This window comes from Indicator indicator, chromosome 9 (genome assembly GCF_027791375.1).
Source record: "Indicator indicator isolate 239-I01 chromosome 9, UM_Iind_1.1, whole genome shotgun sequence".
Lineage (NCBI taxonomy): Eukaryota > Metazoa > Chordata > Aves > Piciformes > Indicatoridae > Indicator > Indicator indicator.
Genome location: NC_072018.1, coordinates 28642078 through 28662391, shown reverse-complemented (window position 1 = coordinate 28662391; position 20314 = coordinate 28642078). Strand labels below are relative to the sequence as shown.

Sequence of the window (20314 nt, the reverse complement as noted above, 5' to 3'; positions counted from 1 at the left end):
TTTCACAAGAGAAAGCCACATGAGTGTTTTACCACACTATGATAAGCTTTACAGTTCTCACCTTTCCCATATTTTGACAAGCTAGCCTCCAGCTTTTCCTTAATGACTGTCAACTGTCAAAAGGAGTGTACAGAAGAGCCAGTCAATTACAACCATATGGCATCAGGAAAGGTCAAGCAGCACATCCTAGCAGTGAACTGACAGAGGTTACAGGACTTTCAGATGTGAATACCTTGGTTCTCCGTTCAGAAATGGTGACAAATATAGTTCAAGAAGAATCTGCTATTTGTGACATCAAAAGAAAACCAAAAACCCATCAATTCCACTTAATCTCAGAACTGCAAATGACTCAATGAGCATGAAGAGGAGTCCCCCATTACACCAATTATATCCCTTTGCTTTGCTCCTCTCCTCACCCTTCTGTAGAGCATGTCCTTAAATTTAGATATATGAAGAGACTGAGACTTTCTTTCCAGACTTGGTAGGACAGATCTATTGGGAGGCTTCATTTATTATACATACATAGTAACAGAATTCGTTTGGAGGGGGGTGGGATGTCTCAGGTTTTATTTTTGATATGAAAACTGGCAAACTGGGGAAGCAGACTGAGTTCAAGCCTGTTCAAACCAGCACGAGTACAATCATTGCATTGGTTCAATAATAAGGTCAGAAGGAAAGGGTAACAATAATGCCATTGAGCAGGAAAACACAGCAACCCCCTCAGTGAGACAAATAAGGATGTAAAGCCAGAGCTGCCAGGCAGCTAAACCTGCTGCTGCTAATAAGAGGCAACATCAAGGTGCAAGTAAATATGTTTCAGTTTATTTGTTTAGATAATTTTAACCTACCATAAATGAGAATATAGAGTCTGATGCAATATGGTGATGAGCAAAATATTGATTGCTAAGATTGATTGATTGTAAGACTGATCAGTACTTTGAAATGCTAATAGATGCAAGGAGAGTATTGAGTCAGACCTTGGTCTAACTGCACATAAACACATTCAGTGTCTCTGTTCTTGTTAATGAGGTATTTTTAACAAAACAATATGCTTCAAATGGTTTTTGAGAGAAACACAAGAGTTATGGCATCATAACTTTATCATTCAAACCTAAATTCTCTTCTCTGTCAGCCTATTCTGAAGTCAAATACAGCTTTAAATCTATGAAAAACAGATAAAAACAGATACTCACACTATATGTGCAAGATCAAGTGGCTTTTCTGGCTGCTCAGGAAATACAGGACGAGGTGGCTCTCGACTCGGTACACAACCAAGAGATTTACTAATTGCATGGCTCAGCTTCTTTGCAGGTGATTTCTGTTGGTGAGAATGACAAAAATGAGTTGAATATTACAAAGAGCAGGGTAATGAGATAATAGCTAACTGTGCAATAAGACAACACAGAGGTGTAAAGAAATACATAGTACCAGAATATTCAGAAATACCCTGGTATGTTGTACCACACGGGATAAATTAGTTCGGACATTGAGATCAGTAATTAACACAGACACTACAGAGGTGAACAAGGTTTGTGAGGGTGGGTTTTTTGTGCTGTAGGAGTAGTTTCACAACAGTACGCAAGATGAAGAAATAAACCAATTGTCTGGCATTTCTATTATGAATTAAATCAAGTGGCAACCACAGAATCACCAAATCGCAGCATGGTGGAAGTTGGAAGTGACCTCTGGGAATCATCTATCCAAGCCCCTTGATAAAGCAGGGACATGCAGAGCAGGCTGCCCAGGTTCACAACATCTGGGTGTGTTTGGAACCTCTGCAAAGTAAAAGACTCCACAACCTGTCTTGGGCAGCCTGTTCCAGTGCTCTGGCACCCTCACAGGAAAGAAGTTTCTCTTCCTGCTCAGATGGAATCTCCTGGGTTCCAGTTTGTGCCTGTTGCCCCTTGTCCTGTTGCTAGGCAGCACTGAAAAGAGTTTGGATATATCCTCTTGCCCCCCACCGTTTAGACATTGACCATCATTGAGAAGATCCCCTCTCAGTCTGCTCTTCTACAGGCTGAACATCCCCAGGTCTCTCAGCCTCTCCTTGTCAGTGATGTTCCACCATTACCCAGTTAAGGAATTTTTGATACTTATATTTTCAGAGCACAGGCATTTCAGTTTGAGGGAAGGGCAGGAGAAGGACAAAGGACCTGGTGTATGAGCAGGTAAGGAACTGGCACACACAGATGCACCAAGAGCCAGCACTGCTTTCATCTCACAGCCACTGGCATTCATGGAAAGCTGGTGCTGTGCCCCCTCCCTCCTTTGCAAAGGCAATTAGTTTGGCAGGACAACTTTCACATTTTTTGGTCATTATGGGCAAAGCCAAGGTGAACCACAGTGATAAGATATAGAATCATAAAATTAAGAATCGTATGAATTATGACATATGAATGACCACTTCCTTTATCTTCTTCCACAAATTCACTGGGTTGTGCTAACTAACCTCACAGGAGCAAGTACTCAGGGATCATCCAAGAAAGACTACAACTCTGCAGACAAGTCTTGCCAAACACACAAGAATGGCTGGCTGGCCTGAGTCATGCACTGAAAATGTGGTTTAGGTCCAATGTTGACATACAAAATTAAGTCTTAAAATGTTATTATACCCACTGGAGTCTTGCCAGTGATGTGGGAGGCCAGATAATGCTTTTACGAGATCAGAAGCAACCTGTTTTCTTGATCCAATTCACCAACAGTCCATGCAGGTATAACCCAGTGGCTAATTACTCCTCTAATTTTTTTAATGCTCCTGTAAGGCCTTCCAAAGGGAAATTAGGGCAAATTCTCAAGACAAAATCAAATTAAAGTTTAGATTAACACTGATTTAAGTAGAAGGCAAGGCTGCTCAGGAGGGAGCTACACACATACTTACAGCTAATATAAATTAGTAGCTAGCAATTACTGACAATTATTATTATTATTATTTACTAAGAAGAAAATAAACAATTCATAATCCATAAACCAGTGAGAATCTTCAACTTTGGGCCTTTTGGCTGTCATGATATAAACCAGGCAGTAATGGCTTTTTGTGTGGAGAACCTTTGTGTGAACAAAGCTCTTCCCTCTGTAGATTTACAAAGTTTGTAGTAAATCGGGATGCACGTTAAAGGAAAATTACAGAATCCCAGAATCCCAGCATGGTGGGGCTTGGAAGTGACCTCTGGGAATCATCTAGTCCAAGCAAGGTCACCCAGAGCAGGCTGCCCACTTATCAATGTCCAGGTGAGTTTGGAACCTCTGCAAAGGAGATTCTACAACCTCTCTGGGAAAGCCTGGTCCAGCGCTGCAGCACCCTCACAGGAAAGAATTTCCTTCTCCTTTTCAGGTGGAACCTCCTGTGTTCCAGTTTGTGCCCGGTACCCCTAGTCCTGTTGCTGGGCACCAATGAAAAGAGTCTGGCTCAATCCTCTTGCTCTCCACCCTTTAGACACTGACTAGCATTGAGAAAATCCCCTCTCAGTCTGCTGTTCTCTAGGTTAAACAGCCTCAGGTCTCTCAGTCTTTCCTCCTCAGAGAGATGCTCCAGTCCCCTCAACATCTTCAGCCTCCACTGGACTCTCTCCAGTTCCCTGTCTCCCTGGAACCAGGGAAACCAGAAGTGGACACATGACTCCAGTTATGACCTCACTAGAGCAGAGTGGAGGGGGAAGAGAACCTTCATGCTGGCCACACTTTTTCAAATGTGCCCCAGGAAACCATTGGCCTTCTTGGCCAACAACCATCAGCTTTAATTATTTTGAAATCCTATGAAACCCATGATCCAATCTTTATATCACTGCTTAGTAAAGTGTGCAGTCAAATTTAAATTATGTACCTAAATGTGATAATAGCAAAGCTAAAATTCTAGTTGTCCTAAATTAATTCCTCTACATCTTGAATTTTCCCACATTTATTTGTCTCTTAACTTGTTCACTTCTCCTTTTAGAGTATTTCCTGCTTTATTTTCCCATTGTTCACCTTTCAGTTCCTGCACAGCCCATCTATTCTCAGCATGAGACCTTTCCTTTTGCTATGACCTCCCCTTTGCAGTGTTTTAGGCTTATTTGGAAGGTGATTTTTTTTTCCCCATTGTGGTAACAAACACTACATCCTCTTGTGCTACCCCACCATTTACTGTGTCAAACACATAGAGTATTGTCTGCAACGCTGCACAACTGAGCCACAACTGTAGCTTTGCTTTCCCCAAATTACAGGGGAAAGATAATTCCCATTGATCCCAACCTTCTGATAATGCTTCTCAGTGCAGCTGATAGTGAGAAGAGCAGAGCAGGCTGAGTGAGGTGCTGCTTCACAGGCAGGTAAACCTCTTATGGGTGTCTCATTTCCCAGAGAAATAGCTCTCTTTTTTTTTTTCTTTTAATTAGCTGAGTTCTCCATTAGAAATTTCTAATGAAGCCATTTCTCTTTCATCACTGTCACTAACCTGGATCCCTTGTTTGAGAGCATTTGTAAGCAACTTTTTCTTAAGGAAAAAAAAAAGCATAAAGTACAAACAAAAAAATCCCAGAGTAACACAATCCTCTTATCCACCACTGTAAACCCACAAATAACACGATCGCCTTCCACATCACATTAAACCAGGTGGAGAACTAGGTGAAGGAGAAGTTCGTGAGGTTCAACAAGGGCACACTGGAGGGAAGGGGATGCCATCCAGAAAGACTTGGACAGGCTTGACAAGTGGGTCCAAGCCAACCTCACAAAGTTCACCAAGACCAAGTGCAAGGTACTCTACCTCGGTCAGGGCAATCCCAAGCACAGATATAGGTTGGGTGAGGAGTGGCTTGAGAGCAGTCCTGAGGAGAAAGACTTCGGGGTGTCAGCTGATAAAACTCACCATGAGCTGGCAGTGTGCGCTTGCACCCCAGGAGGCCATCCATATCCTGGGCAGCATCAAAAGAAGTGTGATCAGCAGCATGAAGGAGGTGATTCTACCCCTCTCCTCTGCTCTGGTGAGAATCCACCTGGAGTACTCCATCCAGTTTTGGTGTCCCCAGCATAAGGAGGACATGGAGGTGTTGGAAGTGGTGCAGAGGAGGGTCAGGAAAAATCATCAGAGGGCTGGAGCAGCTCCCCTATGGACAGAGACTGCGAGAGTTGGGAGGCCTAATAGAGGCCTTCCAGCACCTGAAGGAGGCGTACAAGAAGGCTGCAGAGGGACTGTTTACAAAAGCCTGTAATGACAGTAACTGTTGTCACAACAGGATGTCAGTCTGTTTGGAACCTGGATCTACTACTGCTATAAATTAATTTCAACACAAAACCAGCTGTTAAAAACTAATAAACAATTTCAGGCTTTGAAAAAGTTTTCACACATCCTCCAGTCCCAATTTGTTGTCTGACTTATCTTCAGCCTTCAGCTTGGGATGGGGAAACAATCTGGTGTGCCTTTATTTTCAAAGGGTTTTCAACCCCTTCGAACATTTTCTTCTGCAACAGAAGTGTAACTGTAGAAACCAGCCAGCAACACACTGCTCTGCCTTCAGCTTCATCCTCCGCTCTCCCGGGAACAGCTGGCAGGCAATCCATTTTGTTTTACTTCCTGAATGGGCATGGTACATGTACATGACTCAGCAGGACTTGCACTGCTGTGGCCATCCTACCAGCCTGACTTCAAGCGTGGCTCTTGATGCCCCCCCAACAACCAAACAAAATATGTGCTCTCTATCTGGACACCACGTTTCAGCCACCTCCTGGGACCCAGGAATTCATGGCTTTGGTTTTCCTCCAAAACGCTGTCATACAGCAACTGTGTTTCCCCCTTTTACTGATCATCTAACTGCCAAGGTATTCCTGAAAGGTTTCTTCTCCAGGTGACTCCAAAAGCTTCACCAGGTGCGGGTGTCACTTTGGCTTTAGCAACAACAGAATCACAGAATCTTTTAGGTTGGAAAAGACCTTTAAGATCATTGACTCCAGCCATTAACCCACCACTGTCAGGTCACCACTAAATCATGTCCTTCAGTATCACATCTACATGGCTTTTAAAGCCCTTCAGGGATGGGGATGCCACCACTGCCACCAGGCCTTGACAACCCTTTTGGGCAAAAAAAATTTCCCAATGTTCAACCTAAATCTCCCCTGGCACAACTCAAGGCTGTTTGTCACTTTTTACTTGGCAGAGAGACTGATCCCCACCTTTCTCCAACACCTTCTCTGGGAGTTGTAGAATGTGAGAAGGTCTCCCCCTCTGCCTTTTCTCTAGGTTAAACAACCCCAACTCTCTCAGCCACTCCTCACAAGACCTGTGCCTCAGAATAAGGCAACAGGGCTTTGCAGTGTTGTGTGCATTAGGAGGGAAAATCTGCAGTTCTTCCTGCAGAACTCCTGCTTTTCAACATAACAAATCTTAAATTTCATGGTCTTTCCTTCTTCAGCAAGCTCCCTCAGCCTTTTACATGTCTAGCCCTATCAGTGGAGGATACTTACCTTTTCTCCAGGTTTATCATGAAATTCTCAAAAGAAACAGCTTCTTCTTCATTATGCTGATAGTAATAAAAGTTGTGAGAAATGTTTGCACCAGCTACTGTAGATGCTTAAGGGCCCAATGAATCTTCTAAACAGTCACAATTCAGTACACAGCTATTAAGACATCCCAGAGGATCCTCCTCCTTTTGAGCTGGTTATCTGAGATGCACGTTTTGGGGGTTCCTGTTTTTTGAAAACCCTGAGAAGTTTGGAATCAGAGGCAGGCCACTTAATTATGTATGAATCCAGGCACCCAGAACTGTTTCTGTGACATTACTTCCCCCACTTTCTACAGGATACATTTCAATAAATTTTTCAGGTGAACAAGAAACAGAGGTCAGAAGAGATCAGGCAAGTATTAAAACAGTCATATCTGTCTCCAGGGCCATACACAGCTGCTGTGGCCACTGCAGTGGGAAGCTGCAAAACTGCATTCCTCAGCAGTGCCACTCAAATTCATAAGTAGCAGAAGTAGCTTGCACAATCCAAAACAGTGTCTACCTACCAGCAAGCACAGCTGGCTTCTCCAGGTTCCAAAGAAAGTTCAACAAAAAGTAAAATAAATACTTCTGAGAGACTGGAAGCTTTGCTCTTTTTTTTTTTTAACGTAAGAAGTTGAAGGAGATTCTGGCTCTACACTGTACCTCTCCAGGTGATATCACATTCCACCTGTGTAGCCACAAGGTAAGGTTAAGGGACCTTGCCTATTAACTATCGACTCACTCTCCCTATGGCCTCCACCCTTAGTTAGAATCAATGCAAAACAAACACTCAGGATTCAGTTATTTCAGTAAAGGTATCATTGCTAAATCAGCCATGGACTGTCCTGGACTCAAAATTTGTATTTCATAAACAATCATAGAATCACAGAATGGTTTGGGTGGGAAGGGATCTTTAAAGGTCATCTAGTCCAACCCCCCTAGAATGGACATCTGCAACTAGAGCAGGTTGCTCAGAGCCCCATTTAACTTTACCTGGAATGTTTCCAGGGTGGGGCATCTACCAGCTCTCTGGGCAACATGTGCCAGTGTCTCACCACCCTCAATCAAAATTTTTTCCTTCTATCTGGTCCAAATCTCCCCTCTTTCACTTTAAAAACATCACCCCTTGTCCTGTCACAGCAAACCCTGCTAAAAAGGCCACTTTAAGTACTGAAAGGCTATAAGAAAGCCTCCCTGGAGCTTTTTCTTCTTCAGGCTGAACAACCCGAATTCTCTCAGCTTGTTCTCACAGCAGAGGGGATGAACAAAATGTAACTGACGTAGTGATGTCTGTGTAAGCGTGCAACAAGCCTATAAATAAAAGCCATTTTAAGTACTAGAACAATCCCACTCCTTTTTCCCAGAGACCCAGACATCAGCACATGGCTGCTCTGTGTGGGGTCTGGCTCTGCTCAACCAGTGAAACAGGCACCCTGCTCTGCAGCTCTTTCTGACAGTAGAGGTTCAGCCACTAGCCAGGGAGATGAGGAAAATACCATGAAGGGCTCTCCCACAAAACCACGGCAAGTGCTGAGCATGCACATTCTTAACCAAGCTTAGAGAAAGCTGTGTTGTGCCTGTGGCCGGGCAAGCATCACCCCTGGAGATGCCTAAATCTGCACAAACACACATGGCCCAGGTATCTGCATCATGCAAATGGGCTGATCATCTCTGCCAGGGAAATTAATATGTTGTTAACATACAGCACTGAAAAGCTGTGTTATATGTACAAAACTAATCAGTTTTGGGCTCCCCAGTTCAAGAGACAGGGATCTACTGGAGAGAGTCCAGTGGAGAGCTATGAGGATAATAAGGGACTCAAACAACTCTCTTATGCAGAAATACTGAGAGAACTGGAGCTGTTTAGTCTTGAGAAGGTAAGGCTGAGAGGGGATCTTATTAATATCTATAAATATCTGAGGGGTGGGTGTCAAGATGAAGATGGCAGTCTCTTTGCAGTGGTGCCCAATAATAGGACAAGGAACAACATGGATAAGCTGGAACACAGGAAGGTCCACCTCAACACAAGGAGAAACTTTTTTTACTGTGAGGGTGATGGAGCACTAAAACAGGCTGCCCAGAGAGGCTGTGGAGTCTCCTTCTCTGGAGTTTCAAGACCTGCCTGGATGTGTTCCTGTGTGGCCTTCCCTAGGTGGTCCTGCTTTGGCAGAGGAGTTGGACTAGATGATCTCTACATGTCCCTAACATTCAATGATTCTATGATTCTATGGAAAGATATGAGAAATTACCAGTAAAACACAACTCTGATGTTCCAAATTGCATCTGTATTGTGTGTGCCAGACCTTTTTCAATTCCAAATGGCTTATAGATCCTGCCTTTGTCCACCTGCATGCCGATCTGCTAAAAAAAAGATAATACTTCTCTCATGGAATTAAAAAAGCCAGAAATTCAAAACTACACTAGATTAAAAGTTGTCTTTTTAGATTTCCACCTTATCACAGAGTAACAGAATCCCAGAATGCTAGGGGTTGGAAGAGCCTCAAAAGATCATCTAATCCAACCCCACTGCCAGAGCGGGATCAGCTAGAGTAGGTCACACAGGAACACATCCATGCAGGTTTTGAATGTCTCCAGACTCCACAATCTCTCTGGGTAGCCTGTGTCTATTTAGAAATCACCTCCACCTCAAGTGTCTAGTAAACATGGATATGATGGGCTTAGAAATTTGCAGGTTATAGAAACCATATTGAAACTTGGTTGGCAAGAAGACCAGTTTGAAAATCGAGTGTTTAAAGTTACTTCTCTCTCTCTCTTCACTCCCGTCCACAGTATCCACTGCATTTTACTGATGCTCCTCTCAATATGATAAACTACACAGGATGTAAACACGACAAAGCCAGTGGCCTTCTATGATGGACTAACTACAGTAGTGCACAAGGGCTAGAGTAGTGCTCTGGCTGTCCCTCTTCTCTGCTCTGGTAGATACACACACACCCCCACCTGCAGTACTGCGTTCACCTTTGGGGTCCTCACTATAGAAGAGACATGGACCTGCTGGAGCGGATCAAGAGGCCAAGGGCTGCAATCCCTCTGCTGTGAGGATGGGCTGAGAGAGCTGGGGTTGTTCAGTTTGGATAAGAGAAGGTTCCAGGGAGATCTTATTGAGGCTTTTCAGTACTTGAAGGAGTCAATAAAAAACCCAGGGACAGACTTCTTATCAGGGCCTGTTGCGACAAGACAAGGGGCGATGGTTTTAACCTAAATGAGGGGAGATTCAGACTAGGCATAAGAAAGAAATTGTTTATGATGATTGTGGTGAGACACTGGCCTGGGTTGCCCAGAGAGGTTGCAGACGTCCCACCTGTGGAACCATTCTAGATCAGATTGGATAGGGCTCCATGAGGTCTCTTCCAGCCTTCTTGATTCTATGATTCTATGTCCCTGGTGACTGCAGGGGAGTTGGACTAGATGACCTTTAAAGGCCTCTTCCCACCCAAAGCATTCTGTGATTCTGATTCTATGAAATAAGGCAACACTTTTCCTTCCCCTATACTGAAAAGCAGTAAGTAAGCAAAAAACATTGTCCAAGTCAGCACAGAGACAACATTTCCTCTTCTTCCAGCAGAGGAATTTTGCTGAGCAGCCCCGTGGTTAAGCAGAAAGAAGCAAATGGGCTAAGTGAAGCGAATGCAACCCTTATTCAGAGATGGTATTTGGTGAAGGAGGCTAACGCACATGTGTGCCTCCAGCTCCCAGCAGAGAAGGTGCAGGGTCACCCTAGATCTGTCTGTCTGCGAGGCCAGTGTGCCCTCTGCTGGAAAATGACGAATGATGGAAGGGTTTTTGAAAACATCTGAAAACAGGAGGCCATGTGATGGTGGAAGTCCACACACAGACAGCAACGTGACAGGGCTGCAGAGCACACTGGTTAATGCCATGTTCCTTTTTGGCTCCTTTCTGGGGGACCAAATCAAAATCTGCTCAAAAATTTATAATAACTTTAAGGTCGTCTAAATGGGAAATTAAATGAAGCAGAAATAGGAGAGATGTCATTGTGAGAGCAAAACCTTATTAACAACTGCTTAGGGTCATGCTAGTCTCACAGTTAGCAGATGAAAGGCTCTGTCTTTTATTTCCCATTTGATTAGCACCCAGAACAATGGCTTCCCAACAGAAGCCATATATAGTATTACTATAGAAACAATTGAACATTGATTTAGTTTGTGGATACATACTCCAAAGCCACCATGTTAAGGGTGGTTATAAATCACAAACATTCAGTTATTTACAGCAGGAAGCAGATTCTAACTCAACTATAGCTAATAATCACTCATCAAATCTTGGGAAGAGATTCTCCCCCTCTACTCCGCTCTCATGAGACATCACCTGGAGTCCTCCATCTAGTTCTGGGGCCCTCAGCACAAGAAGGACATCGAACTGCTAGAGCAGGTTCAGAGGAGAGCCACAAAGATGATTAGAGGGCTGGAGCACCTCCCCTATGGGGACAGGTTGTGAGAGTTGGGGCTACTCAGCCTGGAGAAGAGAAGGCTTCAGGGGAGACCTTATAGCAGCATCAAGTACCTGAAGGGGGCCTATGAGAAAGCTGGGGAGGGACTTGTTACAAGGGCTTGTAGTGACTGGACAAGAGGGAAGGGATTGAAGCTTAAGAAGGGCAGATTCAGACTGGATATTAGGAAGAAAATCTTTACAGTAAGGGTGGTGAGACACTGGAACAGGTTGCCCAGGGACATTGGGGATGTCCCTCCCTGGAGGTGTTCAAGGCCAGGTTGGATGAGACCTTGAGCAACCTAGGCTAGTGGGAGATGCTGCTGCCCATGGTGGGGGGCTTGGAACTAGATGATCTTTAAGGTCCCTTCCAACCCAAACTAGTCTAGGAATCTGTGAAAACTTAGACCCTCAGGTTTGGGCTTTTAGGGGAACTTGGTTGTTTTAGCATTTTACCTGAGATTTATAGATGACAGAGGCTGTTGAAGTTTAGCAGACTAAACAAATATAAACAAATGGAATGAACAATGACTAATCTGCTCCCTTTCAAAAGGAACAGTTTGGGTTTCAGATCTGCTGCGTGTACATAACCAAATGAATCAGCCTTTGAAGCTATTTAATAAAACCAAAATTGAAATAGCCCAGAAGGAAAAAGGTGGGAAGTGTCTGAAGTGTTTTTGTTTCTCCCCCAAACAGGCCCCAACAAGAATTGTGCTCATGCAGCAAAACCTCACTCTTAAAGAAAGAGTACCACCTGAACTCAGATATATATAATATATGTATCTCCTGCTCACTGCAGGGGGGGGTGGACTAGATAACTTTTAAAGGTCCCCTCCCACCCAAATCAGCCTGTGATTCTATGATATCACTATAATAATACATATTCTTATCTATAGTAAAAAAATCACTATATTATGTGATTTACAGAACTGGGAGAAGTGGCTGACACCCAGTCAGGATGTGCTGCCATTCAGTGAGACCCTGACTGGCTGGAGAGGTGTGGGGAATATCATGAAGTTCAACAAGGGCAAGTGTAGAATCCTGTACCTGGGGAGGAAAAAAACCCTGGACCAGGACAGGTTAAGAGCTGAAACTGCACCAGCACTGAGTAGAAGAAAGAGTTAGAGGTGGATTTTGTGGTCTTGTCTTCCTCTCCAGGCACCAGTATAGTGTTTTCACAGCAATATGACATTGCTCATATGTGTTCAGTTCATAGGCAACCACATTCCCCACATTGTCTTCTGCAGAGCCAGCCATGTCCCCTTCACAAAACTTTGCAGCTGCTTCATCCCACCCGAGAACTTTGCCATTTTCTGTACCAAACTGCACCCAGATTGTCTAGTAGGTTCCTTGCCTGTGTCAACTCCTAAACCTACCTTAGGAGCTGTTTGGAGAGTGCTGTTTGGTCTGCTAGGGATTCCGCTAGCAGTCCTGCAGGTGAGATCATCCAAAAACCTGCACCGTTTCATTTATCAGAGCGACAGTCTGAATATCCTCCTTCTTCATTCAGACAACTTTCCACTCCTGCGAATCACATTATATCTTAAAGCTAACTTATTCTGCACAGCCCAGTAAGAACCAAATGTCTTCAAAGTTACTAGTGAGCCAAAAAAGGCTGCCACAGATCCTAGTACCAGAACGGGGCACAGTTCATCTAACCCAGCTTGCTTCAGACAGCTCAGAACTTCAGAAGGAAATATCTACATTAAAGCTATTTATTTAAATATGTCTTTGTATTAAACAATCCAGGCTGGATTTATATATACTTAAAGGGATAATAGTCTACTGGAAGCTCATTATTAAACGTTCCAGTACTTTATTACTCACATAGTTTAAAAAAGGACAATATTTAAGACTGAATTTTCCTCTCTTCACCTTCCAACTAGTGCATGGTAGTCAGCCCCAATTTTCTAAATTAAACAGTAATGCTATAATGACTCTGCCTCATGAAGATAATTACTAATTATAATCCAATCATCATTTGAACTTCTCTTTTAATAAGTGAAAGGTTGGGCTTAATCTTTTGCCATAAAATAAGGGTTTGTATCTAAAATTGTCTGTTATTTCTTGTGCTGTGATAATCATCTCCTTCTCTACTCTGCCCTAGTGAGGCCACATCTGGAGTACTGGGTTCAGTTCTGCACTCCCCAGAGGTTCCATCCAAACATGAAGAGAAACTTCATTCAGGTGAGAATACCAGAGTCCTGCTCCAGGCTCCCAGAGAAGCTGTGGAGTCTCCTTTCTCTGGAGAGATTCCAAACCCACCTGGAAGCCATGCTGGGCAACTTGCTCTGGGTGACCCTGCTTTAGCAGGGGGGTTGGACCAGATGATCTGCAGCGGTCCCTTCCAACCCCCACCATGCTAGGATTCTGTCATCTAACTAAATTATATTTCTCATATAATTTCTTTAAGGCTTTTTAGTTACAAGTTTTCAATGCATATATTTACAATAACAGTACTGAATTTTTCTCTTGCAGAAATACTGTCTTTAAAGAAACCAGTCCCTTTCTAAGCACAACATTCATGGTAACCAGTTTTCCTTCCTGGGGAGGAAGGGTATGGCAGCCTTTAAGTCTTTTCAAGCTAGAAGAGAAGAAAATACAAGAAAAGTAGCACTATTGTGAAGAGGAGGCAAAACCACCTGTTAAGGCCTTCAGATGGAGGCTGCTGTCTTGTGTGCTTTAAACAGCAGTGAATACAGGGACAACCATCAATAAATCACCATGACTTACGATAAAAACAGGACAGTTTAACTATCTACAAGCTTTTGCTACTTTCAAACAATTTAGATTGGATGTTACGAACAAATTCTTTACCAAGAGGGTGGCAGAACACTGGCACAGGTTGCTCGGGGAGGTAGTTGAGGCCCCATCCCTGAAGATATTCAAGGTGAGGCTCAACAAGGCTCTGGACAACCTGATCTAGTTGAGGATGCCCCTGCTTACTGCAGAGGGGGTTGGACTAGATGACCTTCAGAGGTCCCTTCCAACCCAAACCATTCTATGATTCTATAAAACCTTGCCAAGTCCCACTGCTCAGCTCTACTATAGGAACTACAACTTTCAGAACAAATGAGTACTGAGGTGGTGGTTTCAGCACGACAAACAAAGGTGAGTTACCCAAGAGGAATGCTCCTTCATCTGGTGCTGGTTGCTGTGAGGACCATTGGCATGGCCACGCCAAAAACAGTTTTGACAGAGCTGGTAGTTGTGGCACTGCTGGCATCGGTACCGGAAACCCATCATGCTCTCACACCGGCAATAGGAACACTCCACAGGATGGAAGACTTGGTGGGGATGGGGAAGGAGGGGGGAAAAAAAGAAACAGCGAAAAGTAATAAGTGAACTTCAGGAAAATCTTGATCATAGAATTTCACTGGAGCTTCCAAAGCACCCCCCAGGTTCTTAACCACAAAAACAACTTGTTTTTCTGGGCAAGTCATGGATTTTGAGGGCAGAGCAGGTAATTTCAGTAAGATTAACCTTAATGAAGTTGATGATAACACAGAAGTTCCATCTGACAAATTCAGTAATTTTTTCATCAGTTTTTTCCCTCCTCTGATGCACTCAGACCCAGAAGCCTCTGTGGCAGTCTAAGAGCAGTGGAAACACATATGAGTGGACAGGGAGAGCAACAGGCTATATTCACACAAGTTAATTCCTGCCTAAAGGAGATTGCTTTGCCCTGGAGTCAGCTGGGAAAGCTTTCCACAGAACAGACAAATTCAGAGCACAACAATGGGCTTCTGCTCTGAACCACCTCTCACTGAGATATTTCCCTCACCCATCCCCACTTGTGTGCTGCCTCTTGTACCTCTATAGCTTAAACTGGAGAAATCTCTAAAACACCTCTAAATCTGAATATCTCAAGAACTGGAACATTAAATTAGGTGTGAGAGGCAGAGCCCCCCATAAGAAGCAGGCTAAAAATAAACAAATGTTTCTTTCCTGTTCTTCTACCCAGGAACAATCACAGACTTGGGTCCACTTAAGAGAAAAGTCTTCAGAATAAATAAAGGAGAAATGTGAGAATGAAGTAAAAGTGAGATTTTATTGTGTCAGCTAAATCCTGCATCTCATATGGGCAGAGTAGAGGGAGAGCAGAACCTCCCTCCACCTGCTGGTCACACTCTTCTTAATGTACCCCAAGAGACCATCAGCCTTAGGGCACACTGCTAGCTCATGGGAAACTTGTTCACCAGGACATCTTAATATAAGCTTAAGGTAACAGCCATGACAAGTTTAAAAGCTAATTGTTTGTTTCTGTATTTCCCTTTGTTACAAATGAGAGATAAAAAAACCCACATAGCCTGCAGGCTTCTTCCACTTGCATTTACAAAGGCCTCTGTTTCTACAAGAGCATAGCTAACCAGATCAGAATGCCTGCACAAAAAGCACACTTGTATTACACTGCACATCAGCATGCAAATTGAGATGATAGCTCTCAAAAATAACATGCTGTGGTATCAATAATAGCAATCCATGAGCTTATTTGATGCCTCAAGAAAGAAGAGATGTTCTTCTTCACCCGGCAGTGTTATTTTGCTAATTGCCTTTTGCTTGTATCAGAGTGGAGAAGACAACCAAGATTGCAGGATATTTTTTTGTGTCAACTGAGGTGTTCAAATGCTTCTGAAGTAACTCAGCAGAGATTGCCACAGAAATTAATGGGAATATTTACAAGCTGTGACGAGGACAAACATGTGGAGAGGCTCAGAGACCTGGAGCTCTTTAGCCTGGAGAAGCACAGACTGAGAGGGGATCTACCCAATACTGATCAATATATAAAGGGCAGACAGCAAGAGGATGAGGTAAAACCCTTTTCAGTGGTGCCCAGCAACAGGACAAAAGGCAATGGGCACAAACTGGAACCCAGGAGGTTCCCCCTGAACATGAGGAAAAAATTCCTTCCTCTGAGGGTGCTGGAGCCCTGGACCAGGCTGCCCAGAGAGGTTGTGGATTCCCCTCTGGAGAGATTCCAAACCCACCTGGATGCTGTCCTAGGCAACCTGTTGTGGATGACCCTGCTTTAGCAGAGGAGTTGGACTAGATGATCTGCAGAGGTCCCTTCCAACCCCCACCATGATGGGATTCTGTTTTGCCCGGAGAATCCATCTTTATGTTTAGCATTGGTGAAGGTAGAAAAGTTTCACAATTCTCACAAGTTCTAGTATCAGATCACAACACAACAGAGGTTCATCAGCCAGCAAGACTTTCACAGCAACCCTAGCAAAGCACCTCCAGCATCCGTGTGGACTATATCAGTTATTCTTCCTGTCATGACTGCTGCTGATTTTAGCTGGTGCTGGATGTGAGAACCTATCACTCCAAAATTGTATCGTGCAGAAACACAGGTGCCAGCTGTGGTTTAAAATTTAAAACCCAAGCGTACCAAATGCATTAGGGGCTCAAATCCATTTCTGACACACAAGCCTTATTCCTAATTGTGGAACAGTTTATGAAACAACTCCAATATTATGTCTGGGGCCATCAAGCCTCAGGTTTCAGCTCTAAGATTTCCATGGGGTGATGCCAATTCTTACTGTATCCAATGTTGATTTTCCCACCACGTCAGTCCTGGGAAAAATCAGTCCTGCACACAGCACTGAATGGCTGGTCAGGATCAGAAGTGGAGGTAATGCCTCAAGGAAGTTGGGGTGGTAACTCATTATCAAGTAATGGATAAAGACTGGATAACCTTTGTGGCCAACTCTTTCCTCCAAACCAGAGGATTAGTTCTGGCTGGCTTGAAGGCTGACAGAAATCTGACTGAAAGAGAAAGCTCTGGGGAGACCTTATTGAGGCCTTGGAGTACTTGAAGGAGACCATAAGAAAGCTGGGAAGAGACTTTTTAGCAGGGCCTGCTGTGACAGGGCAAGGGGAGGTGGGTTTAAACAAAAAGAGGGGAGATCTAGACTAGAGAGAAGGAAATATTTTTTTTTTACACTGAGGGTGATGAGACACCAGCCCAGGTTGCTCAGATAGGTGGTAGATACCCCATCCCTGAAACCATTCCAGGTTAACTTGGACAGGGCTCTGAGCAACCTGCTCTAGTTGAAGATACACCTGCTGACTGCAGGACTAGATGACCTTGAAAGGTTCTTTCCAATACAATCTATGATTCTATCATTAGTTCAACATACTCAAATAAAAGATGATCCTGTTTTAAATGAGCAGAGATTTCTTCTTCATTCATGTTTCTGTCTGTGTTTTCTGACTGAAAAGAGACTTCCTACAAATGTTCATTTCAACCAAGCTGAAATATATCTGCAAATATTAAAACATAACACAGCTCTCACAACATAACTTCATACTCATCTGGTCAAAGAAGCCACAGCAGCAGCCAATGTCAACACAAGCTGATTAAGCTACTGCTTTTAAAAAGTTGAAAATTACCACTTAATAGGAGATGTTTAGCCCAGATCCACAGCAAGCATGAACTCTTGCCTATGACCTGTCCCAGATTTTAAACCACAAAAGTTGCTGGCTTGCTTTTTCTTTGCCAGGAACATCTGGAATCCCTCAGTATTTCTTATCCTACCAAATATTCCAGTTCCAACAAGCATTCCTTCTAACTGTCTCTATGCCTCAAGATTGCTATTTTTACTTACCCATAGTCACTCCCCCAACACTAAGCCTCCTTTAACTCCTTTTTTTGATGACACAAAATGGGAGTTGTGGCTCACACACCAGCAGTATGTGCTGGCAATCAGCAAGAGCTGGTGAGGGTGAAGATGTAAGTGGAGGGGGACCTCATGGAGTTCACACGGGCAACTGTAGGTTCCTGAGCCCTGCACCAGGGCAGGTTAGGGGTCGACCTGCTGAAAAGCAATTCTGTGGAGAAGGACCTGCCCATCAGCCAGCAAGGTGTCCTCATGGCCAAGAAGGCAAATAGTCTCCTGGGGTGAATTCTAAAGAGTGGGATCAGCAAGTTGAGGGAGGTTCTCCTCCTCTTCTGCCCCTCTACTCTTCCCTAGTGAGGCCACCTCTGGAGTACTGGGTCCAGATCTGGGCTCCCCAGTTCAAGAGAGACAAGCAACTACTGGAGATGGTGCAGCAGAGGTTACAAAAATGCTGAGAGGACTAAAGAATCTCTCTGATGAGGTCTTTCCAATGCTGATCAATAACTAAAGGGTGGGGGTCAAAAAGATTGGGTCAAATTCTTTTCAGTAGTGGTCAGTGACAGGACAAGGGGCAGAAGGCACAAACTGAAACCCAGGAGGTTCCGTCTGATCATGAGAAGAAAAATTCTTTCTTGTAGGGAGCAAGAGCAATGGACCAGTTTGGCCAGAGAGGTTCTGGAGTCTCCTTCTCTGGAGAGGTTCCAAAACCTCCTGGTCATTGTGATTCTGGGCAACCTGTTCTTTATGAACCTGCTTTAGCAGGGGAGTTGGACTGAATATTCCTCAGATGTTCCTTCCAACCCCCACCATTCTGGGATTCTAGCATTCTTTTACTGCAGGGGCATAATCCAGACTCAATCCCCCCACCTCCTCAGACTGCTATGACTTGCCACATACCTCTCTACAGTAGCTGCAATGATTTCTCATCAGTTGTTTTAAGTAGTCAGAGGAACTGCTGCCTGACTCTGGAGCAAAGATATCACTTGCAACAGAATAAAAGTTTCTGAGGAAAACAAAGAAATTGTAGTAACTTAGAGGACAAGAACACTGGCAGGAATTATAGATGGTAACATAATTCTGCAAGCAGCTTGGGAGGTAGCTGTAGAACAGGCTGAGAAGTGTTAGAAACAGAATTTTAACGCCACAAACATGAAAAGTTATCCTATCAAGTTATCTGACTGCTAAACACCTATGTGAAACAAGACTCCTGTGTGTACCATAGGACCTGGGGTGTTGGTTGACAGCCATGAGAATGTGTGCCAACAGTGTGCTCAGGTGGTCAAGAAGGCAAAAAGTAGTGTGGCTTCTACCAGCAACTGTGTGGCCAGCAGGAGTAGGGAAGTGATTGTGTCCCTGTACTCAGCCCTGGTGAGGCTTCACCTCAAATACTGTATTTGGGTTTGGGCCCAACACAGTGTGCAGTGTGCCCAGAGAAGGGCAACAAAGCTGGTGAAGGGTCTAGAGCACAAGTCTTGTGAGGAGTGGCTGAGGGAACTGGAGTTGTTTAGACTAGAGAAGAGGAGGCTGAGGGAAGACCTCATTGCTGTCTACAACTATGTGAAAGGAGATTGTAGTTAGGTGGGGGTCAGTCTCTTCTCTCTAGTATCAGGTGATAGGATGAGAGGAAATAGCCTGAAATTATCCCAGGAGAGGTTTAGATTGGATATTAGGAAAAAATGCTTTACAAAAAGAGTGGTCAGGCACAGGAATAGGTTGCCCAAGGAGGTGGTGGAGTCACTGTCCCTGAAGTTGTTCAAGAAACCTGTGGACATGGCACTTCAGGACATGATTTAATGGCCATGGTGGTGTTGGGCTGACAGTTGGACTCGATCTTAGAGGTCTTTTCCAGTCAAAACAATTCTATGGTTCTATGAAATCTGGGGACTGGTTGGCAGAATAGGTGAATGGGGAGACTCTCTTGCTGCTTGGAAGAAAGTACTAGCAAAAGGGGCACTCATGCAGCCCCAAGGCACAATGAGGGCAATAGAAACTCTCAGACAATACAGGAATGCATGCAGTCATCTATAAGGATGATATTATTCTGGGTATCTAGTATTTCCTTCAGCTACTTTCAAGCAGAAAGATCCCAGGTCTTTCTATACATTCTGTTTAAACATTTTATCCTTGCCTAAGCTTGGTACAATTCTATCCTGACCTGCAGTTCATATACAACAATTTTACTGCCTGTTTCCTTACTGAGTTTAACCTGTGTGCTTTTCCTGAAGTACAAGTTTTATAAGGCTAAGAGGATAAAGGAAGAAGAAAGCAAGAAGTTGCTTCTGCCAGATGCTATCAGAGCAACCTGTCACAGAAGGATGGGAATGAAACTGCACTACTGTAGAGCACACTATTTCAACTAGATCATCCTCCTCACCTTTTTGCTATGTCTTCCTGTAAGATTTGTCTTCATGAAATTGCTCTCCTAAAAATTCTTTCTCAAATCACTTTAGTACTGAGACCCACAGTTATCAGAAAAGGTCTGTACACATATTGAGCAAATGGAAAATTCACCTTCTCTTCTGTTGCAATAAACAAAAAGGCCCACAGAACACCACAACTCCAAGCTTGTTCAGTGCTGAACAAATGCAGGTTAAATTCACAATCCTGATTTGCAAAAGGATCAAGAGAAGGTGATGAAAGGAATGCCAGAACCCAGCACATCAAAAATCACAGCAATACTGAGCCACATCACAGGCATAAATGTCAAGAATCAGAGAATGGAATATAAATCATGAAAACTACCAAGGCGTGCCTGTAAACAGATGAGCAAAA

The 20314-nt window shown here is 43.8% G+C and overlaps 1 protein-coding gene across 6 annotated transcripts in view; it reads right to left on the bottom strand.

Annotated features, from left to right (window-relative positions):
- DTNB (dystrobrevin beta) overlaps positions 1-20314 on the bottom strand; it is a 151753-nt gene that overhangs the window by 106799 nt on the left and 24640 nt on the right. For 5 of the 6 annotated variants that reach the window (XM_054383428.1, XM_054383429.1, XM_054383430.1 and 2 more), the window contains exons 7-8: positions 14040-14206; positions 1194-1318 (exon numbers count right to left, since the gene is read on the bottom strand). The exons of the other annotated variant lie outside the window; for it this stretch is intronic. In XM_054383428.1, the coding sequence (XP_054239403.1) occupies positions 1194-1318; positions 14040-14206 (292 nt within the window). The remainder of the gene's footprint in view (positions 1-1193; positions 1319-14039; positions 14207-20314) is intronic. 6 annotated transcript variants of the gene reach the window in all.